General features: G+C 43.7%; 1 protein-coding gene across 5 annotated transcripts in view; it reads left to right on the top strand.

The window, feature by feature from the left end:
* dpp6a (dipeptidyl-peptidase 6a) overlaps window positions 1–27568 on the top strand; it is a 1522610-nt gene that overhangs the window by 1338739 nt on the left and 156303 nt on the right. For all 5 annotated transcript variants that reach the window (XM_073054906.1, XM_073054908.1, XM_073054905.1 and 2 more), the window contains exon 8: window positions 11141–11261. In XM_073054906.1, coding sequence (XP_072911007.1) covers window positions 11141–11261 — 121 coding nt within the window. The remainder of the gene's footprint in view (window positions 1–11140; window positions 11262–27568) is intronic.

Here is a 27568-nt window from a genome sequence, read left to right as displayed (position 1 = left end):
ACTCCATCACTCTTTTCCCTTGATATCAAATGGTATTGCTTTTGAAGGTCCTGATAGACCCCATTTCATGAGAGATAATGAAGTTCACATTCCAATCACACAATAGTTCCAAAACAATTGCTCAATTGTATCCTTAACTCAAATCTTGAAATCTGGGCTTCCTGGTCTTTGAATCCTTTACTGATGGGAAAAGCTTCCCGCAGCATACCCTCTCGTCCCCAGTCATGATTTTGACTTTTCGATAAAATCGTCAGTCACAGCCTCTCCAGTCTGACCCTCTAACTGAAAGCAGTCATCCTTAGAGCCATCTAGTTTCTTTTTGTCTTCACACCTCTGGAATCTTGTCATTCTCCTAAGAGTGTGGTTGCCAGGGTTTTTCGTACTTCATTGACCGGAAAGTTCATTGGAGACTTCCTGAGGTTGTAAAAAGTGCTATAAAATACATGTCTCCATCATGTTCAAATGAATTCAAATATAAGAAGTAAATGGTAAACAATAAAACCTATAAATGTGCTTGTGTAAAATACTAAATGTTGGAAATACTCATCCCATCAGGGGAGAAAAACTGAATTAACATTCTCGATCGATAAATATTCACCAATCTGAAACATTAACTGTTTCTCTCTCTCTAAAGGTGCTGCAGAGCATATTTCTGTTTTATCTCAAATGAACGTTGTCTGTGGTATTTACTTTGTAGTGGAGAGCATTTGCTGAAGTATCCCCGGGTTAAGTTGTTCTCTGATCTCGGCAGTTCATTTGCAAACTTTTCATTCACTCAGTCCAACCGTCAAACACTCGAGCTACACATTTTATGAGTTATTTCCAACATCTGCTTTACTCATTGAAGTTCCAAGCAGAGTACACAGCATCCGTATCAAAAGGCTGCCATCACATGGACAGTGGCTAAGCTAAACTGTATACGTAAACATTGCTTCAGGCATCACCACTACCTTGGCCGCTAATTCTTTTAAATGTTCTGCTATCATAAGCAAAGTCATAAGGTCATAAAGTATTGTAACATAGAAACAGGTCCTTTGGCTCATCTGGTCTGTGCCAATCTGTTTCTCTGCCTAATCACATCTATCTGCTCATACAAACTTCTCTTAATTATTGCAGTTGAACCCACTTCCACTGGCAGCTCCTTCCACCTCTAAGTAAAGAAGTTCTCCCTCAGGTTCCCCTTAAATATTTCACCTTTCATCCTTAACCTATGACCTCTAGCTCTAATCCCATGCAAACTCAGGAAAAAGCCTTCAGGTACTTACCCATATTTACCCCTCGTAATTTTCTCTGTGAGATCTCCCCTCATTGTCTTACACTTCTACACCTGTTCAACCTTTCCCTATAACTCAGATTCTCAAGTTCCTACAACATGCTTCTAAATTTCCTCTGCACTCTTCAAGCTTATTGGTATTTTTCTTGAAGGTACGTGATCAGAACTGCACAATTCAGCCTCAACAACTTCAATATAACGTCTCCACTCCTGTGCTCAGGACTCTGATGTATGAAGGGCAATGTGCTAACAGTTCTTTTATGCCCTATCTACCTACGATGTCACTTTCAATTAATTATAAATCTGTATTTCTCATTGCATTTATTATATCAGTGCTCTACCATTCACTGTGTATGTTCCACCCTGCTTTGTCCTCCCAAAGTGCAATACCCCACACTTGCCTGAATTAAGTTCCATCTGCCATTTTGCGACCTATTTTTCCAGCTGGTCCAAATCATGCTGTAAGCTTTGATAACCTTCTCACTGTCCACTACACCCCCGACATTGGTGTCATCCACAAATTTGCTGATCCAGAGTACTACATTATCATCTAAATCTTTAATATTAGATGATAAACAACAACAAACTGGGCACTAATCCCCATGGCACAGTCATTAGTAGCAGGGCTCCAGTCAGAGAGACAACAATTTACTACCACTCCATCAAAGTCAAAGTAAGTCAAAGTAAATTTATTGTCAAAGTACGTATATACTGTATGTTAGCACCTGTATGTTACCACCTTAAGATTCATTTTCTTGCAGGCATTTCTTCTCCTGCTGTGCTAATGCAGAATCAAATTTGCTTCATCATCCTGAGTGCTAAGTAACTGAACCTGCTTGAACAAACTCCCATGCAGGGCTTTGTCCACGTAGACAACATCCGCTGCCTTTCCTAGAAAGCTCCTCGAAAAATAATCTGTAAGATTGTTCAGGCATGATCTATCACGCACAAAACCATGTTGACTCTCTCTTATCAAGCCTCCCCATCTAAATACTTATATATTCTGTCCCGTAGGGCCTGTCTTGTACGACTTAACAACATTAGCTATCCGCCAGTTCTCCAGTACCTCATATGTGGCTAAGGACATTTTAAATACTTCTGTCAGAGCCCCTGCAATATAACCATATAACAATTACAGCACAGAAACAGGCCATTTGGGCCCTTCTAGTCCATGCCGAACGCTTACTCTCACCTAGTCCCACTGGCCCGCACCCTCCATTCCTTTCCTGTCCATATACCTATCCAATTTTACTTTAAATGACAATACCGAACCTGCCTCTACCACTTCTAATGGAAGCTCGTTCCACACAGCTACCACTCTCTGAGTAAAGAAATTCCCCCTCGTGTTACCCTTAAACTTTTGACCCCTAACTCTCAATTCATGTCCTATTGTTTGAATCTCCCCTACTCTCAATGGAAAAAACCTATCCATGTCAACTCGATCTATCCCCCTCATTATTTTAAATACTTCTATCAAGTCCCCCCTCAACCTTCTACGCTCCAAAGAATAAAGACCTAACTTGTTCAGCCTTTCCATGTAACTTAGGTGCTGGAACCCAGGTAACATTCTAGTAAATCTTCTCTGTACTCTCTCTATTTTGTTGATATCTTTCCTATAATTTGGTGACCAGAACTGTACACAATACTCCAAATTTGGCCTTACCAATGCTTTGTACAATTTTAACATTACACCCAACTCCTATACTCAATGCTCTGATTTATAAAGGCCAGCATACCAAAAGCTTTCTTCGCCACCCTTTCTTCATCTGCACTAGTCCGAGGGGACATCTTGTCAGGCCCTGGGGATTCAACCACCCTAATTTACCCCAAGACAGCAAGCACCTCCTCCTCTGTAACCCGTATAAGGTCAATGACTTTTCTGCTCTTTTGCCTGAGGTCCATAGCCTCTGTATCCATCTCCTGAGTAAATACAGATGCAAAAAAAAGTCCATTTAAAATCTCTCCCATCTCTTTCAGCTTCATGTGTAGATGAACATGTTAATCTTCAAGTGGACCAATTATGTATCTCGCAATTCTTTTGCTCTTAATATACCTGTAGAAGCCTTTGAGATCTCCTTCAACTTGCCTGCCAGAGCAAACTCATGACTTCTTTTAGCACTCCGATTTGTAGGTCTCTCTGCAAAGTGAATATACGGGTTAACTTCACCTCCAAGTGTCTGCTTTTATTTATTTGATCTGTAGTTGTACAGACATAACAAACGGGCAACACTTACAAGCCTGAATGTCAGCGAGTATCACCAACTGAACCAACAGTTACAAGATGACGGTACTTGGAGGAAAGGAGAGAGACAGTGAAAGGAAAGAGTGAGCCAGCACAGAGAGAGCAGTCACGGATGCTAGCACAGGGATGCACAGTCACAGTGGGAGATGCACAACTATCAAAGCTAAAAGTGAAAATAAAGTGAGGATGGCCATAGTCAGGAAAGTTGATGTATTGGATAGTGCTAATGAGGACTGGGAATTTTATATCAAGAGCGTTGAACTGTATTTTAATAGCTAATGACATGGATGAGGAAAGGAATGTCCCCACACTTCTTAGTTTAATGTGTGTTAAAACATACAGGCTCTTATGCAACCTAGTAACTCCTGAAAAAACAGCAAGCAAGATGTTTGGCAAAATTGTTGAAATTTTACAAAATCTCTTGACCTCAAAACCACTAGTAATAGCTAAGATTGTAAATTTCATAAATGGAACTAGTCAAAGAATGAAAGTTTTTCTGAAGATATTGCAGAACTGCACAAACTTTCCCAATACTGTGACTTTAGAGATGGACTTTCTGATGTATTAAGGGATAGGCTTGAATGTGGCATGCATAGACAAAGCACTCTGAAGAGGGTACTGTGAGAAAGAGACCTAACATCAGGGATTCACCATGGCAATATAAGACCATAAGACATAGGAGCAGAATTAGGCCATCTAGCCCCTCGAGTCTGCTCCGCCATTCAATCATGGCTGATCCTTTTTTTTCTATCTCCTCCTCAACCCTAGTTCCTGGCCTTCACCTCGTAAACTTTGATGTCATGTCCAACCAAGAACCTCTCAATGTCTGCCTTAACTACACCCAACAGCCTGGCCTTCACAGTTGCACGTGGCAATAAATTCTACAAATTCATCACCCTTTGGCTAAAGAAATTTCTCCACGTCTCTGCTTTGAAAGGGTGACACTCTATCTTGAGGCTATGCCCTCTTGTCCTAGACTCTCCCACCATGGCAAACATGTCAAAGGCCTTCTGAAAGTCCAAATGTACAACATCCACTGCATCCTCTTTATCTATCCTACTTGTAATCTCCTCAAAAAATTCCAACAGGTTTGTCTGGCAGGATTTTCCCTGAAGGAAACCATGCTGATTTTGTACTAGTTTGTCCTGTGTCACCAAGTACTCCATCAACTTATCCTTAACAATTGACTCTAACATCTTCCTAACCACTGAGGTCAGGCTAGCTGGTCTATAATTTCCTTTCTGCTGCTTTCCTCCGGGAGTGGAGTAACATTTGCAATTTTCCAGTCCTCTGGCACTATGCCAGAGTCCAATGATTTTTGAAAGATCATTTCTAATGCCATCACAATCTCTAACGCTACCTCTTTCAAAACCCTAGGGTGTAGTTCCTCTGGTCTGGGTGACTTATGTATCTTTAGGTCTTTCAGCTTTTTGAGCATCTTCTCTCTTGTAACAGTAACTGCACTCACTTGTTTTCTTTCACACACTGCAACATCAGGCATACTGCTAGTGTCTTCCACAGTGAAGACTGACACAAAATACTCATTTAGTTCATCAGCCATCTCCTTGTCCCCCATTATTATTTCTCCTGCCTTTTTTTACCAATGGTCCTATATCCACTCTCATTTCTCTTTTATTTTTAACATACTTGAAAAAAACTTTTACTATCCACTTTGATATTATTTGCTAGCTTGCTTTCATTTTTCATCTTTTCCCTTCTAATGATTCTTTTAGTTGCTCTCTGTAGTTTTTTTAAAAACTTCCCAGTCCTCTATCTTCCCACTAATTTTTGCTTTGTTATATGCCCTTTCCTTTGCTTTTGCAATAGCTTTGACTTCCCTTGTCAGCCATGGTGATATTATTTTACCATTTAAGTATTTCTTCATTTTTGGAACACACATGTCCTACACCTTCCTTATTTTACCCAGAAATGCACACTATTGCGGCTCTGCTGACATCCCTGCCAGCAGCTCCTTCCAATTTACTTTGGCCAACTCCTCTCTCATACCACTGTAATTTCCCTTACTCCACTGAAATACTGCTACATCAGACTTCATTTTGTCCCTATCAAATTTCAAGTTGAACACAATCATATTGTGATCACTGATTCCTAAGGGTTCTTTTACCTTATGCTCCCTAATCGCCTCCAGTTCATTACATAACACCCAATCCAGTATAACTGATCCCCTAGTAGGCTCAATGACAAACCACTCTAAAAAGTCACCTCTTAGGCATTCAACAAACTCACTCTCTTGAGATCCATTACCAACCTGATGTTCCCAATTGACCTACATGTTAAAATCTCCCATGACTACCATAACATTGCCCTTTTGACTCGCCTTTTCTATTTCCTGTTGTAACCTGTGGTCCACCTCCCCGTCATTGTTGGGAGGCCTGTATATAACTGACATCAACGTTCTTTTACCCTTGCAGTTTCTTAACTCAACCCACAAGGATTCAACATCTTCCAATCCTATGTCACATCTTCCTACTGATTTGATGCCAATGGAGACAGAGGTACAAGATGTGTCAGAACTGTAGCAAAAGAGTTGAGAATGTAAAACACACAAAATATCCCTGAATGGTGCAAAAAGGCAAAAATGTTGTCGATGTAGCAAATTCTCCCATAATGCAATTGACTATTTGTTCAAAGAAAATGTTTGCAGAAAGTGTCCCAGACAAGGCCACATAGAGAGAGTGTGCAAGTCAGACAAAAAGCACAACTGACGAAAAAAATCCACACAGAGTGAAAAGTTTCAAAGACAAAGCTAAACAACTATATGAAGTGAGTGAATGTGAAACTGAATCAGACAACACAGAGTCTGACAAAGGTGAGCTGAAGTGCAGTACTGAAGCAGATCGAAAAATCATATGGATCACAACAGAAGTGTCTGGTGTAAAAGTGAAAATGGCTCTGGATATAGGGTCAACTTTGTAATTTCAGAGTCTAACTACAACAGACTGTTTTCTAAGCTACCATTAGCAAAACTTTGATGATGTTGAAGGTCGACACAGGTGAAAAAGTGTCTCCCAAAGGCAAACTGAAAGTGAATGTGATGTGTGGAGACAAAACACAGCAGTTAAAGCTTTATGTGTTGAAAAATGGAGGGCTAGCAATTTTTGGACGTGAATGGTTGAGAAAAATCCAACTAAACTGGCATATAATCAAAGCTCTCAATGTATCATCAACCAGCAACTGTAGCCCAAATGGTAACATTAAACAGAGACTGTCACAGCTGCTTAATGATAATGAGAAGGTGTTTGTGAAGGGTATTGGTAAACTCAAGGCACGAAGGCCAGAATTGAACTGGATGAAGCAGCAACACAAAGGTTCCATAAAGCGTGTCCAGTTCCTATGCACTATTCCTTAAAGTGGATGCTGAACTTCAGAGCTTGGAGGCATCTGGCATTCTCCCAAGGTTGAGTGGAACAATTGGGCCATACCATCCTGGTGATCAAGGAAGGGAGGGCTGGAGCTGTTCGCATATGTGGGGACTTCAAAGTGAGCATCAACCCTGTGTTGCGTACTATGCAGTATCCCCTGCCATGATTAGAAGACACTTTTGCATATTTGGCAGGTGGGGGGAGATTGACTTGTCACAAGCCTATCTGCAAATGGAGATTGGGGAGTCAAGCAGGAAGTTCCTCACAATCAACACTCACAAGGGGCTGTTCCAGTATAATAGTTTCATCTTTGGCGTCACATCAGCTCCAGCAATTTGGCGAAGAGCAATGTACCAAGTGTGGCAAGATATCTCAGGAACACAGCGTTACCTTGATGACATTATCGTGAATGGCAAGAATGATGAAGAGCACCTCCAGAACCTTGGTTTAGTGCTTACCAGGTTGAGTGAGTATGGTCTGGGTGCAAAGAGAGAAAAATGTGAGTTTTTCGAGAATGAAATCTCATATTTTGGATATGTCATTGACAAGCATGGCTTACATAACTCAAAAGAGAAGATTGAAGCAGTGCTGCAGGCACTCAAACTAGAAAATGTGTCACAACTCAGATCATACTTGAGCCTTGTAAACTACTACCACTGGTTTCTCCCAAACGTTGCCACAGTGCTGCTTCCACTGAATGCACTGTTACGGACAGGAGCAAGGTGGGAATGGTCAGAAAGATGTGAAAGAACATTCAAGGAACCAAAGAGACTAAAAACGTCCAATGAACTGCTCACCCATTATGACCCATCTTTGCCCACCTGACTGTCATGCAATGCATCCCCTTATGGCATTGGTGCCATTTTGTCACACACTATGAAAGATGGATATGAACATCTGTTTGCATTTGCTTCAAGATCGCTGACGAGCGCAGAATGCAGCTATGCACAGATTGACCAAGAGGCCCTCAGTCTAGTGTGGGGACTAAAGAAGTTCTACCATTACCTCTACAGACAAAAGTTTACTCTAGTGACAGATCACCTGCCCTTTGTGCCCATTGTCAATCAAAGGAAGGGAATCCCAGTGATGTCTGCTACCTGGTTGCAATGTTGGGCATTCTTTCTTGGAGCCCACTCTTTTGACATAGCGTTCAAGGTTACCAAACAACACAGCGACGCTGACGGCTTATCATATCTTTTACCATTGAAAACTGAAGAAGCAAAGTCTTTATTCTGTGACCTAGCAGAGGTGTTTCACACAGCACTGGTGGACGAGCTACCCGTAACAAATTCTGAAATACGAAGAAAAACTAGGAATGACCTGACATTGTCAAAAGTCTATGACATCACCATACAAGGATGGCCAGCTCATGGTAATCCTTTATTTCTGGAGTTCTCAGGGAGACAAGACCAACTGTTGGTATTTCAAAGAATGCTGATGTGTGGGTCTTGTTTTGTGGTTCCCTCTAAACTGTGCACCAGAGTGTGAGAGAACCTGCAGAAAGGACACCTGGCTACAGTGAAGATGAAGAGTCTTCATCTTCAGAGATACATGTGGTGGCTTGGGATAGATAGATTGAAGCCTTAACCAAAAGCTGTTGAGGATGCCACAAAGTTCAAAATGCACCCCCAGCGGCACCTTTACCCCCATGGGAGTGGCCGTCATCACCATGGCAAAGAGTGCATATTGACTTTGCTGGGCCATTCATGGACTCCATGTTTCTGATTGCAGTGGATGCTCATTCAAAGTGGCCTGTGGTCATACCAATGAAGTCAAGCATATCAGAAAAGACAGTTCCCATTCTGCAGATTATCTTCTTCAGAAAAAATTGTGAATGACAACGGACCACAATACACATCAGAAGAGTTCAGACTATTCATGAAGAAAAATGACATCAAACATTTCAAATCATCTCCTCACCACCCAGCAATGAATGGGCTAGCTGAAAAGTTTGTCCAAACCTTCAAGAAGTCCAATAAAACTTTGAGCTAGGAGGACATTGCTCTTCAGCACAAGGTGGACAACTCCCATTTTGTGTATCAGAGCTCTATTTGTGCAATGACAAATCAAGCACCCACAATGCTGTTCATGAGCAGGAATCTGAGATCTCTCTTAGACCTCCTGAAACCAGATCTATGTGAAATTGCGTCATAACATCAAATACGCAGCAGAACGGAGTCACTGACAAATTAAACCATGAACTGACTTGCGTCACAGGGAGGGGTTCTCCTTTTATACCCTGTTGAAAAAAACTATCACATGACCTCTCACTGGCAGGAAAATTACGTCACTCCACCATCACAAGACCATTACATTATAGAGGAACATCCATTTAGAACAGAGATAAGAAGGAAATTCTTTTGCCAAAGGGCGGAGGGGTGGCGCAAATCTGTGGAATTCATTGCCGAGGACCACAGTGGAGGCCAAATCATTGAGTATATTTAAAGTGGAGGTTGATAGGTTCTTGATTTTTCAGGAACCTGTCAAAGATTACAGGGAGAAGGTAGGACAATGGGGTTGAAAGGGAAAATAAATCAGCCATGATGGAATAGAAGGAGCAGGCACAATGGCCAAATGTCCTGATTCTGCTCCTACGTCTAAAGGTCCTATCGTCTAACTAATGGAATTGTGATCACTAGATCAAAAGTGTTCTGCTACACACACTTCTCTCACCTGCCCTGTCTCATTCCCTAAAGGGACGTCCAGTAATACCACCCCCTCTATCATGTCTAAATAAAAGAACCCCAAAACATTGAGGTCCCAGTCCTGCTCCTCTTGCAGCCAAGTCTCACTAATAGATACAATGCCATAATTCCATGTGGTGATTTCTGCTCTAATCTTCTTCACCCTACCTACAATGCTCCTTCCATTGAAATAGATGCAACTCAGAATATTATTCCCACCTTTCAATTTCTGTCTTTGTATGTAGGCCTAAAATCATCTTTGCTGCACAAACAGGTGAAGGTGCAAGGCTAAGAGAAAAGATAGTGGACCACGGAAGTGAGGGAAGGAGGAGGGGAAGCAAAGAGAGGTGATGGGCAACTGCGGAGAAGAGAAGACCTGAGAAGGGAACCTGTATGGAGAATGGACAAAGAAAGAAGGATGGAGGGAGGAGTTTTCTTCCGGTGTCCTCTGTGAGCTCATGTGTTTCCTCCGGATGCTCCAGTTTCCTCCCACAGTCCAAAGTTGTACCAGTCAAAGGGTCAAAAGTTCACTTACTATCAAAACATGTATCCGTATACAACTCTGAAATTTGTCTTCTCCAGATAGCCATGAAGCAAAGATAGAACATGAAAGTCATTCAGAGAGAAACATCAAGCCCACCGCTCAACACAAAAAAAATGGCATCTCAATCCTGATCATCAACCCCTTCCAAAACCACCCTCTCCCAACACAAAGTGGAACTCGAATATCACCCCCCAAAATAATCATCCCCTCCCCCACACAAAAATCCAACAGAACACAACAGAATGTCAACCCTCAAACACCCTCCCCTTGCACAACAAAACAGAAAAGCAACAGGCGATTAAGAAAACACAGAACATAAAAACCATGGGCCTGAAGAAGTCCACAATCCATAAACGGAACCACAATACCATCCTGCAATATCACCTGCGTTCATTGAAAGAGAGGGCCACCACACAAGGCAGGGAGACCTATCTGTCTGCCACAGCGAGCCACACAGTGACACAGACTCACAGACTCCTTCTCCGGCAGGCAGACAGTCATCTTCCACATTCATCTCGATGTCCCAGTCTTCCTCCACACTTTCATCAGCCGTAAATGCTGAAATGGAGTCGAGCATTGGCTCAAGCCCTGTCCTGTCCTGAAGTCTCTGTGCATTGAAGCCATGCTCGCTTCCCGGAATCTTCTCAGAGACAGCAAAGATCATTTAAATGGTCTCCAAACTGTCAACCACAGGCTCTAACAGTCCCAGAGTCACATTTAAGGTGAAAAACAGATGCAAGAGAAGTATAACAGATATTCTTGTGAGCTATCTGGAAGATGTCGACTGGGGAAATGTTGTACCCTGACGCCATCTTGACTGTTGCGAATTGCCCTATGATTAGCCAAGTGTTAAATTGGTGAGATGCTGGGCATCTCCTTGGGCTGGAAAAGCCTGTTCCACACTATATCTCCAAATAATTAGATAGTCAGATTCATTTGTATGTTATGCAGTTCTCAGTTGCCCTGATTTTGTTTCTTGCCCTAAATCCCACGTTGTTATTCCTTGTTGAACAGATTTTCATCTTTGAGAACAACATCTTCTATCAACTGAACGTTCATAGTCAAGCCATACGTCTGGTAGCAACTGGGAAGGAGGGGATCATTTTCAATGGCCTGAGTGATTGGCTATATGAAGGTAAGGCTGATGTGTCTATTGAATGAAGTGCTGTTTTGCTGTTGGCTCTGCACTGCCACTAAGCTATAATCTCCGATAAAATTGACTGTATATTTATTGTAACAACTGATCTGCAAAAACTCTCAATGCAAAACTTCAGATCAGATCCAGATTCAGTTTCATCACAGGTACATTCATAAAACCATAAGATATACAAACAGAATTAGGCCATTCAGCCCATCGAGTCCGCTCTATCTTTCCAACATGACTGATTTATTAACCCTCTCAACACCATTCTCCCTGTAACCTTTGATGCCCTGAGTAATCAAGAATCTGTCAACTTCCGCGTCAAATATATCCAATAACTTGGCTTCTACAGCGGTCTGTGACAATGAATTTCACAGATTCATCACCAGCTGGCTAAAGATATTCCTCCTCAAGCTGATTTAAATGAATGTCCCTCTATTCTGATGCTGTGCTCTCTGGTACTAGACTCCCTCACTATAGGAAACCTTATCTCCACATCCACTCTATCTGTACTGTGCCCTGGTACCGTAAAGCTTTGTGATAACCACTACACTATCGTGCTGCCCACCAAACCAGACAGTAATGGCTGATGTGAGGATGTTCTCTACGATGGCAGTGTAACCATATAACCATATAACAATTACAGCACGGAAACAGGCCATCTCGGCCCTTCTAGTCCGTGCCGAATGCTTACTCTCACCTAGTCCCACTGGCCCGCACTCAGCCCATAACCCTCCATTCCTTTCCTGTCCATATACTTATCCAATTTTACTTTAAATTGACAGTACCGAACCTGCCTCTACCACTACTGGAAGCTCGTTTCACACAGCTCCCACTCTCTGAGTAAAGAAATTCCCCCTCGTGTTACCCTTAAACTTTTGCCCCCTAACTCTCAACTCATGTCCTCTTGTTTGAATCTCCCCTACTCTCAATGGAAAAAGCCTATCCTATCCACGTCAACTCTATCTATCCCCCTCATAATTTTAAATACCTCTATCAAGTCCCCCCTCAACCTTCTACGCTCCAAAGAATAAAGACCTAACTTGTTCACCCTTTCCCTGTAACTTAGGTGCTGAAACCCAGGTAACATTCCAGTAAATCTTCTCTATACTCTCTCTATTTTGTTGACATCTTTCCTATAATTTGGTGACCAGAACTGTATACAATGCTCCAAATTTGGCCTTACCAATGCCTTGTACAATTTTAACATTATATCCCAACTCCAATACTCAATGCTCTGATTTATAAAGGCCAACATACCAAAAGCTTTCTTCACCACCTTATCCACATGAGATTCTACCTTCAGGGAACTATGCACCATTATTCCTAGATCACTCTGTTCCACTGCATTCTTCAATGCCCTACCATTTACCATCTATGTCCTATTTGGATTATTCCTACCAAAATGTAGCACCTCACACTTATCAGCATTAAACTCCATCTGCCATCGTTCAGCCCACTCTACTAACTGGCCTAAATCTCTCTGCGAGCTTTGAAAACCTACTTCATTATCCACAATGCCGCCTACCTTAGTATCATCTGCATACTTACTAATCCAATTTACCACCCCAACATCCAGATCATTAATGTATATGACAAACAACATTGGACCCAGTACAGATCCCTGAGGCACACCACTAGTCACCGGCCTCCAACCTGACGAACAGTTATCCACCACTACTCTCCGGCATCTCCCATCCAGCCACTGTTGAATCCATTTTACTACTTCAATATTAATAACTAACGATTGAACCTTCCTAACTTACCTTCCGTGCAGAACCTTGTCAAAGGCCTTACTGGTCCATATAGACAACGTCCATTACTTTACCCTCGTCAACTTTCCTCATAACCTCTTCAAAAAAATTCAATAAGATTTGTCAAACATGACCTTCCACGTACAAATCCATGCTGACTGTTCCTAATCAGACCCTGTCTATCCTGCTAATTACATATACCATCTCTAAGAATACTTTCCATTAATTTACCCACCACTGACGTCAAACTGACAGGCCTATAATTGCTAGATTTACTCTTAGAACCCTTTTTAAACAATGGAACCACATGAGCAATATGCCAATCCTCCAGCACCATCCCCGTTTCTAAAGACAATTGAAATATTTCTGTCAGAGCCCCTGCTATTTCTACAGTAACTTCCCTCAAGGTCCTAGGGAATATCCTGTCAGGATCCGGAGATTTATCCACTTTTATATTTCTTAAAAGCGCCAGTACTTCCTCCTCTTTAATCGTCATAGTTTCCATAACTTCCCTACTTGTTTCCCTTACCTTACACAATTCAATATCCTTCTCCTTAGTGAATACCAAAGAAAATAAATTGTTCAAAATATCCCCCATCTCTTTCGGCTCCACACATAGCTGTCCACTCTGATTCTCTAAGGGACCAATTTTATCCCTCACTATCCTGTTGCTATTAATATAATTGTAGAAACCCTTCAGATTTATTTTCACCTTACTTGCCAAAGCAACCTCATATCTTCTTTTAGCTTTTCTAATTTCTTTCTTAAGATTCTTCTTACATTCTTTATATTCCTCGAGCACCTCATTTACTCCATGCTGCCTATACTTATTACTTATTATTATACTTATTATTTTCCTAACCAAGTTTCCAATATCCCTTGAAAACCATGGCTCTCTCAAACTTTTAACCTTTCCTTTCAACCTAACAGGAACATAAAGATTCTGTACCCTCAAAATTTCACCTTTAAATGACCTCTATTTCTCTATTACATCCTTCCCATAAAACAAATTGTCCCAATCCTCTCCTTCTAAATCCTTTTGCATCTCCTCAAAGTTAGCCTTTCTCCAATCAAAAATCTCAACCCTGGGTCCAGACCTATCCTCTTCTCCATAATTATATTGAAACTAATTGCATTGTGATCACTGGACCCGAAGTGCTCCCCAACACATACCTCCGTCACCTGACCTATTTCATTCCCTAACAGAAGATCCAACACTGCCCCTTCTCTAGTTGGTATCTCTATGTATTGCTGCAAAAAAACTATCCTGCACACATTTTACAAACTCCAAACCATCCATCCTTTTTACAGTGTAGGCTTCCCTGTCTATGTGTGGAAAATTGAAATCTCCCACAATCACAACCCTGTGCTTACTACAAATATCTGCTATCTCTTTGCAAATTTGCTCCTCCAATTCTCGCTCCCCATTAGGTGGTCTATAATACACCCCTATAACTGTTACTACACCTTTCCTATTCCTCAATTCCACCCAAATAGTCTCCTTAGACAAGCCCTCTAATCTATCCTGCCAGAGCACCGCTGTAATATTTTCTCTGACAAGCAACGCAACACCTCCCCCCTTGTCCCTCCGATTCTATCACACCTGAAGCAACGAAATCCAGGAATATTTAGTTGCCAATCACACCCCTCCTGCAACCGTGTTTCACTAATAGCTACAACATCATAGTTCCAGGTATCTATCCATGCTCTAAGCTCATCCACCTTTCTTACAATGCTCCTAGCATTAAAATAAATGCATTTAAGAAATTCTCCACCTCTTCCTCTCTGTTTATCTCTAACAGTACAAAGAATTTTACTGTCTTCTTTTTCTTCCTTCTCCCATACATCTGTTCCTACACTCTGGTTCCCCTATCCCCTCGTATCTAGTTTAAATCCACTGGAGCCTCTCTAGCAAACCTACCTGCAAGAATATTTGTCCCCCTCCAGTTCAGATGTAAACCGTCCCACTGGAACAGGTCCCACCTTCCCTGGAAAACTGCCCAATTATCTATAAATCTGAAGCCCTCCCTCCTGCACCATGTCTTCAGCCACATGTTGATCTGCACTATCTTACTATTTCTAAACCCACCTGCACGTGGCACTGGTAGCAATCCTGAGATTGCTATCCTGGAGGTCCTGTCCTTTAACTTGGCACCTAGCTCCCTAAACTTACCTTTCAGGACCTCCTCACTCTTCCTACCCACGACATTGGTCCCTACATGGACCACGACATCTGGCTGCTCACCCTCCCTCTTGAGAATACTGAGAACTAGATCCGAGATATCGTGGACCCTAGCACCAGGGAGGCAACAGACCATCCGGGATTCTCAATCTCTTACACAGAACCTCCTATCTGTCCCTCTAACTATCTAACTGTCCCTATCACTACTGCTCTCCTCTTTTCCCTCCTTCCCTTCTGAGCTGAGGGTCCAGTCTCGGTGCCAGAGATGCAACCACTGCAACTTGTCCCTGGTAGGTCGTCCCCACCAACAGTATCTTATTGTTCTTATTGTTGATGGGAACAGCCACAGGGTGCTCTGCTCTTCCTGTCTATTCCCCTTCCCTCTCTGGACAGTCACCCAACTTCCTGTCTCCTGACTCTTAGGGGTGACTATCTCCCTGAAACTCCTGTCTATTTCTGCCTCTGCCTCCCGAATGATCCGATGTTCATCCAGCTCCAGCTCCAGTTCCCTAACACGATTTGTCAGGAGCTGCAGCTGGATGCACCTTTCGCAGTTGTAGTCATCAGGGACAGCTGTGCTTGCCCTGACTTCCCACATACTGCAAACGGAGCACTCAACTGCCCTAACTGCTGCCTCCATTACCTACTCCTAAGCTAATTAGATTAATTAAAGGAGCTTACCCGGCCTTACCTCACCTGGAGTGAAGCTCGTACTCAGCCTCTGCTCACTTTTTAAATTCCCCTGCTGATCTCAAAGGCCGACTTTCACGCATTTGCGCAGTCGTGCCCCATTCAACCTCACCTCTGCCTGTTCTCGCCGAAGCCTGATTGAGCCAAAGCCAACCCACTCTGCCTCAATCCACTCCGATGATGGCTGCTGTATATGGCGGTCTTTCTTTTAAACCTTTGGCACGCTATGTCACGCGCCCGCGCAGTCTAGCCTCTTTGCCCCGATCAGTTAAAAAAAACAGCTTCTCTCTGAGCTTCTTGTACCTCTTTCCTCTCCGCCTCTTGCTTCGATTTAAATGTAGACTTCATTCAAGCTGCATACAGTTGACGTGATGTTTAATACAACTTGCAAGACAACATCAATTACATGTCTCACAAAAATGAATATCTAATGTAATTATCCACCTCCCATTGATCAGAATAACAGAATTCGTCGCTGAGGTATAATTGAAAGAGCTTTCAGCAGAGGCTTTGCAGAAGCAAGCAGTTGGTGGAGGTGTACTGCTTCAACGGCATCTTGTCAGTCGACCTCTACATGGGATATGTGTTGTTTTACCATGAAAAGTGCAGCAAAGTAAAAGAAAACACTAAAGCAATCTGTATACCGCGTATTGGAACTGCCAACTGATACAATCTGGGTATATCAACGGGTGTCAGGTCTGAAAAGAGAACAGTGTAGGAGCAGGTGCTTCATCCCACAATGTTGAGCCAAGCATATTAAATTATTGTGGCACTCCGGGGGCGTGGTCGACAGCCCGACCCAGCCTTCCTAGTGACCGGCGCTATTTATTGTTCCTGGGTTAAAATGCTTTTGTGGGATTATGGTGGGATTTTCAGGTTCATATATGGTTACATTTTAGTTTGGGTTATACAGTTCCAGGTGGCCCCCATTTTTCAAACGTTCACTTTACGACAGTTTGCTGTTATGAAAGACCTACATTAGTACATGTTTTCGCTAACCAAAGAGGATTTTCGCTTTTACGAAAAAAAATACCCACTTTATACGTGTGCTTACCCCGAGAAAGACTACAATGTCCGTGAAGCCATGTGCGGGCAGTTGTCTACGCATGCGTGTACATGTGTATGCGTGTACGTGCATAGGCGTGTACATACGTATGCGTGTACGTGCCAATTTTTTTTCTTCAAATCAATTTTGGCTCGCTGTCTTCCCAAGTTTGATAAGTGAAACTACACTGTACATACAATATTTCTATTTTATATAGGATGTATATTTACTATATGTTGGCGTTATTTGAGGTTTTGTGTGTTATTTGGTAGGTTATTTTTTTTGTATCTGGGAATGCTCAAAAAATTTTCCCATATAAATTACTGGTAATTGCTTCTTCGATTTACGACATTTCGGTTTACAAACGGTTTCATAGGAACGCTCTACCTTCGGATAGCTGGGGAAACCTGTATTCGCTTTGTGGGTCACCCTGACTGTAATCGGAGTGTGTAATAATCACCTCCCCGTCTGTATGTGACTAAGTGGGTTCTCTCCCCGCGCCTGGCCTGTTTCTGTGCTTATCGCAATAAAACCGGCGTTTGAGCTTAACAAGCTTCTCTCGTCTGTCATCATGGTCCAAATGCTCATCGCATTGGTGTCAGGAGTGGGAAGAAATTGAAGGTGAATTTGAAAAGCAATGAGGTTGTATGGAACCTTACTTGGCGCAAGTCAAACTTGCTGCATAGCACAATGGATAGTGCCCCACCAAGACAGCAGTGCACCTTGCCTTGATGCTGGAGGGCAATACCCTGTGGCCCTTCTTGACCTAACGGTGGCTGAGCAGCATAACTACAGGGCCCTCATAGCAGCACCAGAGAACCATTTTGAGCAGAGGCCATTGGAGGAAGCAATGAGGGAAGAACTGTGCTGCAGATGGCACTGTGTGGGAGAAAGTCTGGGGGCATTCGTAACAGACCTCCGCCACTGTGCTTGCATTGGCTACCCCCCAGTTCACTCCCACGGCCCAGGAAGAGCTTGCCTCCATGCCTTTGTAAAGGCAGGGACGCCGGAGCCAGAAACACGGCAGCATGTTCACCTGACATCACCATCATCGCTGGCCGGAGCGGAGAGGACAGGACCAATTCTAGCCCCCATCTCCTGCACACTGAGAGCCCGGGCTTGTGTCACCGAGGTGGAGGGGAAACTGACATGAGATAGATTCCACCCATGTCGTACCAGCCACACTGCATGCCATGGAGCGATCTCTGCTACCAGCATTGCAAGGCGGGCCATGTGGACCAGGACTGCCCTGCATCAGAACTACGCCACAGCCCAGCCCAGCCATTGGGAGACACCGAGCGGGTGGGGCCACCCCTCTGTTGTCTCCCATCCAGGTGGACCATTTGGGTGAAGGGCAAGTCTTGTACGTGGAGGGCATCAGATGCCATGCGTTGGTGAACATGGGGTCAACCATCACCATCATCTGTCCAAGTGTAAAGGCTAGCGAATACAGTACTCAAACTGTTATATTTCAATGCATAGAATATAAGAAATAAGGTGGATAATCTTGTTGCACTATTAAAGATTTCAGGAATGATATTGTAGCCATCGCTGAATTGTTACTGAAGGATGGTTATAGTTGGGAGCTGAATGTCCAAGGTTACACGTTGTATTGGGGGGGATAGGAAGGAAGGCAGAGGGGGTGGCGTGGCTCTGCTGGTAAAGAATGGCATAAAATCAGTAGAAAGATGTGACATAAGATAGGACAATGTTGAATGCTTATGGTTTGAGTTAAGAAACTACAAGGGTAAAAGGATCCTGATGGCAGTTATATACAGGCCTCCCAACAGTGGCTGGGATGTGGACCACAGATTACAACAGGAAATAGAAAAGGTGTGTCAAAAGGGCAATGTTTTGATAGCCATGGGTAATTTCAACATGCAGGTTACTTTGGAAAATTAGGTTGGAAATGGATCTCAAGAGAGTGAGTTTGTTGAATGCCTATGAGACGGCATTTTAGAACAGTCTTTCATTCAGTTTACTGGGGATCAGCTATACTGGATTGGATATTATGTACTGAGCTGAAGGTTATTAGGGAGCTTAAGGTAAAGGAACCCTTAGGAGTCAGTGATCACAATATGATTGAGTTCAACTTTAAACTGGATAGAGAGAAAGTAAAGTCTGACCTAGCAGTATTTCAGTGGAGTAAAGGAAATTACAGTGGTATGAGAGAGGAGTTGGCCAAAGTAAATTGGAAGGAGATGCTGGCAGGGTTGACAGCAGAGCAGCAATGGCGTGAGTTTCTGGGAAAAATGAGGAAGGGGCAGGATAGATGTATTCCAAAAATGAAGAAATACTCAAATGGCAAAATAGTACAACCATGGTTGACAAGGGAAGTCAAAGCTATTGTAAAAACAAAAGAGAGGGCATACAACAAAGCAAAGATTAGTGGGAAAGTAGAGGGTTGGGAAACTTTTAAAACCCTATAGAGAGCAACTCGAAGAATCATTGGGAGGGAAAAGGTGAAATATGAAAGCAAGTTAGCAAATAATATCAAAGTGGATAGTAAAAGCTTTCTCAAGTATGTAAAAATTAAAAGAGATGGGAGTGGATATAGAACCGCTAGAAAATAAGGCCAGAGAAATAACAATGAGGGAAAAGGAGCTGGCTGATGAACTAAATGAATATTTTGCATCAGTCTTCACTGTGGAAGACACTAGCAGTATGCCAGATGTTGAAGGGTGTGAGGGAAGAGCAGTGAGTGCAGTTACTATTACAAGGGAGAAGGTGCTCAGAAAGCTGAAAGATCTAACGGTCCATAAGTCACCCGGATCCGATGAGCTGCACCCTAGGCTTCTGAAAGAGGTAGTGGTAGAGATTGTGGAGGCATTAGGAATGATCTTTGAAATACTGTAGCATGGTGCCAGAGGACTGGAAAATTGCAAACGCTTTAAGAAAGGAGGAAGGCAGCGGGAAGGAATTTATAAACCAATTAGGCTGACCTCAGTGGTTGGGAAGATGCTGGAATCAATCATTAAAGATAAAGTTATGGAGTACTTGGAGACATAGGACAAGATAAGACAAAATCAGCATGGTTTCCTTAATGGAAATTCTTGCCTGACAAACCTGTTGGAATTCTTTGAGGAGATTACACGTAGGATAGATAAAGGGGATGCAATGGATGGTGTACATTTGGACTTTCAGAAGGCTTTTGACAATATGCCATACATGAGGCTGCTTACCAAGTTAAGAGCCCATGCTATTACAGGAAAGTTACTGGCATGGTCAGAGCATGGCTGATTGGTAGGAGGCAGCAAGTGGGAATAAAAGAATCTTTTTCCGGTTGGCTACCAGTGACTAGTGGTGTTCTGCAGGGGTCGGTGCTGCGACCGCTTCGTTTTATGCTGTATATGCTAGATTTAGTTGATGGAATAGATGATTTTGTTGCCAGGTTTGCAAATGATAAAAAGATTGATGGAGGGGCAGGTAGTGGTGAGGAAATAGGTAGGATGTAGAAGAACTTAGACAGATTAGGAGAACGGGCAAGAGAGTGGCAAATGAAATACAATGTTGGAAAATGCATGATCGTGCACTTTGGTAGTAGAAATAAATGTGCAGACTATTTTCTAAATGAGAAGAAAATCCAAAAATCTGAGATGCAAAGGGACTTGGGAGTCCTTGTGCAAATGAACCTGAAGGTTAACTTGCAGGTTGAGTCGGTGGTGAGGAAGGCAAATGCCATGTTAGCATTCATTTCATTAGGTCTAGAATACAAGAGCAAGGATGTGATGCCGAGGTTTTATAAGACACTAGTGAGGTCTCACTTTGAGTATTGTGAACAGTTTTAGACTCCATATCTAGAAAAGATGTGTTGGCATTGGAGACAGTTCAGAGGAGGTTCACAAGGATGATTCTAGAAATGAAAGTGTTATCATATGAGGAACATTTGATGGCTCTAGGTCTGTACTTGCTAGAATCTAAAAGGATGGGAGGGGGGGATCTCATCGAAATCTGTCAAAGGTTGAAAGGCCTAGTAGATGTGGAAAGGATGTTTCCCGTGGTGGGAGAGTCCAGGACAAGAGGGCACAGTCTCAGATAGAGAGGTATCTATTTATAACAGAGATGCAGAGAAATTTCTTTAGCCAGAGGGTGGTGAATGTGTGGAACTTATTACCACAGGTAGCTGTGGAGTCCAGGTTGTTGGGTGTATTTAAGGCAGAGTTTAAAAGGTTCTTGTTTGGACACAGCATCCAAAGATTATGGGGAGAAGGCCGGGGAGAGGGGCTCAGGAGGGGGAAAAAAGGATCAGCCATGATTGAATGGTGGAGCAGACTTGATGGGCTAAATGGCCTAATTCCACTTCTGTGTCTTATGATCTTATGGTGTCCTCCCCAACATGGACCAGCCATTGTTGCCAGGGTGAACAGCGACAGCAGTCCAGCTGGCAACTCTGAGCGAGGTTGAGAAAAACACAGCAGAGTAGGAGGTGTGGCTGGCCCACAGCCGGGACTCCTGCATCATTGGGCTGGACCTACAGTCCCACTGGGGGTGGGGGGGGGCCTGTGTGGACGTGCCAAGGGCAACAGCCTACCTCGGTGCTGAAGCTATAGCTCTCCGGCAGGGCAGCTCCAGCAAGCAGAAGCAGCAGCTAGCACCACCAGTCTAGCAGTGCAGCACAACCCACGGCGGTCCAACGCAGCGCAGTGGGACCAGGGGCACGCCACAGTGGTGGCGCTTCAGGTGGCACCGGCGGCAAGGTAGACCTCCCCACCGTTGACCAGCAGCTGCGCAGCAAGTGGGTTAGCGATCCCGTGCTGGCCCGGGTGAAGGATTGGCTGAGAGTGGGACAGTGGCTGGAGTGTGCCGCGGTCTCCGGCCTGGATTTCAAGACCAAAGCCCTGTACTCTCAGTGGGGCACACTGGAGATGCGCAATGAGTTGCTGTTCTGCTGGTGGCAGTTTTCCAATAACAACAGACACCTCCTGCAGCTGGTGCCCCCCCCCCCCCCCGAGGCTCTGTGCCACGGTGCTGTGGTCAGTGCACGGACTGGTGGGGGCCGGCCATTTCAGGGTCACAAAGGCATTGGATAAGCTGCGCTAACGCTGGTCCAGGCAAGATGCGGAGCTGTTCGTGCACAGCTGTGATGCTTGCACGTCCCAGAGGGGGCTGAGTCATCCCTCTGGGGTTGCCAATGCAACAGTATCTGGTGGGGTCCCCAATAGAGGTCCACTGCCCTACCAGTAAGAAGGGACTATCCCCACCAGCTTGAAAGTTGCTGGAAGGGGCCAGGTGAGGAGCTCGACTGCATCTCCGCTGTGTATTCCCCTGAATGGGGGAAGACTGTTGTGCTGCACTGGTACTGACTGGCATCATATCAGCCCTTTGCCCCCACCGACCCAGCTAGGCTGAAGGAAGGAAAATCCAGGTACCCTGCCTCTTTCCTCACTAAATAGTGCCTTTCATGGAGGGGGCTACAATCACCCCAAGGTGCCCCAGGCAGTGGTGTCCACCTCTGCCGGGGCTTTTGGACTCTGTTGTGGACTCTGGAGTTGCTAGGCTTGGCTGACCCCTCAGATGGGGTCAGTGTGATGCTTCTGGGGCATGGTCGACCTCCCACCCCAGCATTCCTAGCGGCCGGCATTATTTATTGTTTTTCTGTTAAAATGCATTTGTGGGATCATGATGGGACATTCCATTTCATTTATTGTTACGTTTTAGCCAGGGTTATACAGTTAATCACTTCTCTGTTTGTGAGTCTATCTGACTGTAATCAGGGTGTGTTACAGTCTCTGTATACCCATGACTGAGTCACCACCCACAGCTCCAATCTGCTAATTAAATTTGCTGACAACACTACACTGATTGACCTTATCTCAAATGATAGTGAGGCAGCCTACAGAGAAGTCATCACCCTGACACAGTAGTGTCAAGAAAACAACTTCTCCCTCAAATTCACAAAAACAAAGGAGCTGGCTGTGGACTACAGGAGGAATGGAGACAGGTTAACCCCTATAGACATCAATGGATCTGGGGTTGAGAATGTGAATAGTTTTAAGTTCCTTGGCATAAACATCACTGAGGATCTCACATGGTCTGTACATACCAGCTGTGTGGTGAAAAAGCCACAACACCACCTCTTTCACCTCAGATGGTTGAAAGAGTTTTGTTTGGGCCTCCAAGTCCTAAGGACTTTCTACAGGGGCGCAATTGAGAGCATCCTGACTGGCTGCATCACTGCCTGGTATGGGAACGGTGCTTCCCTCAATCTCAGGACTCTGCAGAGAGTGGTGCAGACAGCCCAGCGCATTTGTAGATGTGAACTTCCCACTATTCAGGACATTTACAAAGACAGGTGTGTAAAAAAGGCCCAAAGGATCATTGGGGACCCGAGTCACCGCAACCACAAAGTTCCAGCTGTTACCATTCAGGAAACGGTACGGCAGCATAAAAGCCAGGGCCAACAAGCCTGAGACAGCTTCTTCCACCAGGCCATAAGGCTGCTTATTTCATGCTGACACAACTGTATTTCTAGGTTATATTGACTGTCCTATTGTACATACTATTTATTATAAATTACTATAATTGCACATTGCACATTTAGACGGAGATGTAACATAAAGATTTTTACTCCTCCTGTATATGAAGGATGTAAGTAATAAAGTCAATTCAATTCAATTCAACAATAGTCACCTGTCCCCTTGCCTATCTGAATGAGTGGGTTCTCTCCCCAGGTCTTAGCATCCAGTCTGTGTTTGCGCTTGTAACAATGAAACTGACAGTTAAGCTAAACAAGTTTCTCTTCTCTGTCGTCATGGACCAAATGCTCACCACATTATTAATCAAATGGCCAACAAAGTTAATCCCCTCTGCCTGCACAATGTCCATATTCTTCCATTTCCATCACATTCATGAGCCAGTCGAAACGTCTCCTAAAAGTCTCTAATGTATCTGCCTCTATCACTCCATGGGCGGCACATTCCAGGCAGCCACCACTCCCTGTGTAAAAAAACTTGCACCTCACACCTCCTTTGAATTTACCCCCCTCCCTTTAAATGCATGCTGTCTGCTATTCAACTTTGCCACCCTGGGGAAAACCCTGGCTGTCTGCTCGATCTAGATCTCCCCTCAACCTTCACCGCTCCAAAAGAGAAACAACTTTGTCGTCCAGCATCTGCCCTCTAATCCTGGCAGCATTCTGGATTAGACTGTATTACTTCACATCCTTAGGACTAATCCAGCAAGGAATCACAAAAGCAAAGCAATTTATGTATCACAATGCAATGAAAAACATTCATCAAATGGGTAAGCGGACAAAGGAATTACAGATGGAATTTAACTTAGACAAGTGTAAACTGGAAGTATTTTGGGGAGTTAAACCAGCCAGGACAAATGCAATGAACGGCAGAGTATTGTAGTACAGAGAGATCCAGAGACACAAGTGTACTGTATCTTGAAGTGGCAACACAGATAAATACTGTATCTTGAAGAAGGCATATGGCACGCTTGCCTACATTGATACTGTAACATTAGGACAAGAACTGTTAGAACGGGAAACAACTTCCTCCCCCGGCAGTGAGACTACTGAACTCCCTGCCATCAGCCAGGTTTCATCACGTATGAAGTGCCGGTAGCATTATATTATTTTCATTTTAACCTGTGCCGTAAATGCGCCTTATTATTTGTTAATATATTTGTGGTAATATGTGTTTGTGAGTTCTATGTACTGTGTTGTGCACCTTGGTCTTGAGGGTCATTGTTTCATTTGGCAGTGCACATGCTTTTGGTTGAATGATAATAAACTGGACTTGGACTTGAACTTGAGTATAAGATTTATGATGTCATGGTGTAGTTGTACAAAGCAATGGTTATGTACAATTCGGTGCACATTAGTAAGGATGTGGCTAAGCTAGAGAGAGTGTGGAAGAGATTCACAAGGACCTTGCCTGGACTGCTGGGCATAAGGAGTTGTTGGATAGACTGGGACTACCTCCCCACCATGGGCGAGGCTGAGGAATGACCTTATAGAGGTGTATTAAATTATGAGGGGCTCTGAGAAAGTAGAGAGACACACTTTTAACTCCAGGAACAAGCGGTTCTGCAGGTGCTGGAAATCTTGAGCAACATTAACTATCTGTCTATCTATTTATTTATCTATCTATCTCTCTCCCTCTCTCTCTCTATCTCTCTCTCTCTCTCTCTCTCTCACACACACACACACACACTCACACACACACACACACACACACACACACTCACACTCATTCACTCACACACACACACACACACACACACACACTCACACACACACACACACACTCATTCACTCACACACACACACACACACACACAGACACACACACACACACACACTCACTCACACACACACACACTCACACACACACACACACACACACACACTCACACACACACACACACACACACACACACACACACACACACACACACACACACACACACACACGATGTAGGAGGAACTCATCGGGTCAGCAGCATCTACAAAGGGAAATAAATGCTCAATGTTTTGACCATACACTGTGTGTATATTTGAGGTTTTCTGCTGCTGTAGACCATCCACATCAAAGTTCGATATTTTGTGTGCTTAGTGATACTCGTCTGCACGCCACTGTTGTAACAGGTGGTTACTTGAGTTACTGTCGCCTTCCTGTCAGCTTGAAGCAGCCTGGCCATTCTCCTCTGACCTCCCTCTGACATTCATAAGGTGTTTTTGCCCATAGAATTTCTGCTAACTGGATTTTTTTTCTTTGTTGAGAGACCGTTATGTATGGCAATCCCAGGATACCTGCAGTTTCTGAAAATACTCAAGCCACCCTAACTTGGCACCAACAATCATTCCACAGTCAAAGCCACTTAGATCTCTTCCCATTCTGATGGTTGGTGTGAACCTCTTGACGACACATGCATGCATGAGTACTGTAGGTGGCTGGGTAATGTTAGTAGGCATGTCAAAGTGGAGTTTTGATTAGTGTAGTAGTAGTAATATTAATATGATCACTCAAGAACAGCAGATACCTGGAAACACCACCACTTGGAAATCCCCCTCCAAGTCACTCGCCATCCTGACTTGGAAACATATCGCTGTTCCTTCATTGTCGCTGAGTCAAACTCTTGGAATTCACTTCCTAACAACACTGTGGGTGTACCTACACCTCAGGGACTACAGCGGTTCAAGAAGGCAGCTCATCACCACCTTCTCAAGGGAAACTAGGGGTGGGGAATAAATGCTGGCTTAGCTGGCATCCCGTAAATGCATTTTTTTTTAAATCACTCGCATTGAGTATAATGTTCTCCGAAGAAGTTGTCTATTGATGGGTCTTCCAGGATGTTGGTATGGCTTCCTTTAATGGAGAATATCTGTGCATGGCTTTGTTTATTGTGGGGAGGCTGATGTACGAGCAGCCACCAAACGGTCCTTGACAAATCGGGGCCCGGTTCCAGTGGCATGGAATGCAAGACAACCGGGGACCCTTCACTGCTGCAGTCTTCCTCCACTTCACTGCCGATGTGATGTATCATCATCTTCTAGCAGCTCCACCGTTCAGGTCTCGGTTGGATTGCTCTTTGTCTGGAACCTCCACCTTGACTTCAACACCATGGTTGACCCTACCAGCAGCTAAGCATCAGATGGCCAAACTCCAGATGGCACTGCTCTTGGGATCTCTGGAACTCACAAGCATCTCCACCACGACAAGCTGATGATCCTTGGAGAGGGATTAGTGAAGACGTGCTCTTGATGGTTGGCATAGGCTAGATGGGCTGAAGAACCTGCTTTCCCACTTGTATGAGTGGCCATTCTAAGTTCATATTTAGCACTGAATGTCAGATACAAACCTACTGTGCTTTATGCTAATACTTTTGCTTCATGCTGTTTGGCAATGATTATTTCATATAAACCCCAATGCGTGATTAGTTTCTTGTCATTTCCACTGTTAAATTTCCTACATGGCTGAGAGAAATCTTTAGACAATTACCCATTCTGATAAACAATCACTGCATTAATATTTATGCATTTAAAATCCTGGAATGGGAAGTAATAAAAACAGATTAATGACTTATTTTGTTCAGTGGGAAACATTGGCTCCACTGCTTAATTGATACATCTTTACACAGGCTGATCTGGCAGAGCTCTGATCCAGATATAATTCTTTTCAGATCTGAAAATGCTTGTGTAAATGTTCAATTCTCAGAACTAGACAATCACCAGCAGTGCTCTGCATGAAGGGATTTATATTGCTTTCCATACTATTCCTGTGAAAAGACTAGAGTTCCAGCTATCGTTGTGAAAGCAACATTCACTGGGATTGTTTATGAAGAAGTGCATTTCAGCCTATAAATTAAAATACTCCACATAGCATAGAAATGGACGATGTGAACCCAGGTAGTGATTTTTGTAACCCCTGAGCTATAAGTCAATGCAGATCACTGTGATTGAAGAAAACTGGGAGTTAACACAATGCTTTACAGTAGTGGTGAGCCAGGATGAACTCTCCCCACTGCCTTCCCATTCTCCCTGTGACCACGTGGGTTTTCTCCAGGTACTCCAGTTTCCTCCCACAGTCCAACGACATTCTGGTTGGCAGGTTAATTGCTGACTGTAAATTGTCCTGTGACTAGGCTAGGGTTAAATTGGGGGATTGTTGGGCAGCACGAC

This window comes from Hemitrygon akajei, chromosome 8 (assembly GCF_048418815.1).
Source record: "Hemitrygon akajei chromosome 8, sHemAka1.3, whole genome shotgun sequence".
Lineage (NCBI taxonomy): Eukaryota > Metazoa > Chordata > Chondrichthyes > Myliobatiformes > Dasyatidae > Hemitrygon > Hemitrygon akajei.
The sequence above is the reverse complement of the archived record's forward strand: the minus strand, read 5'-3'. Positions and strand labels throughout refer to the sequence as shown.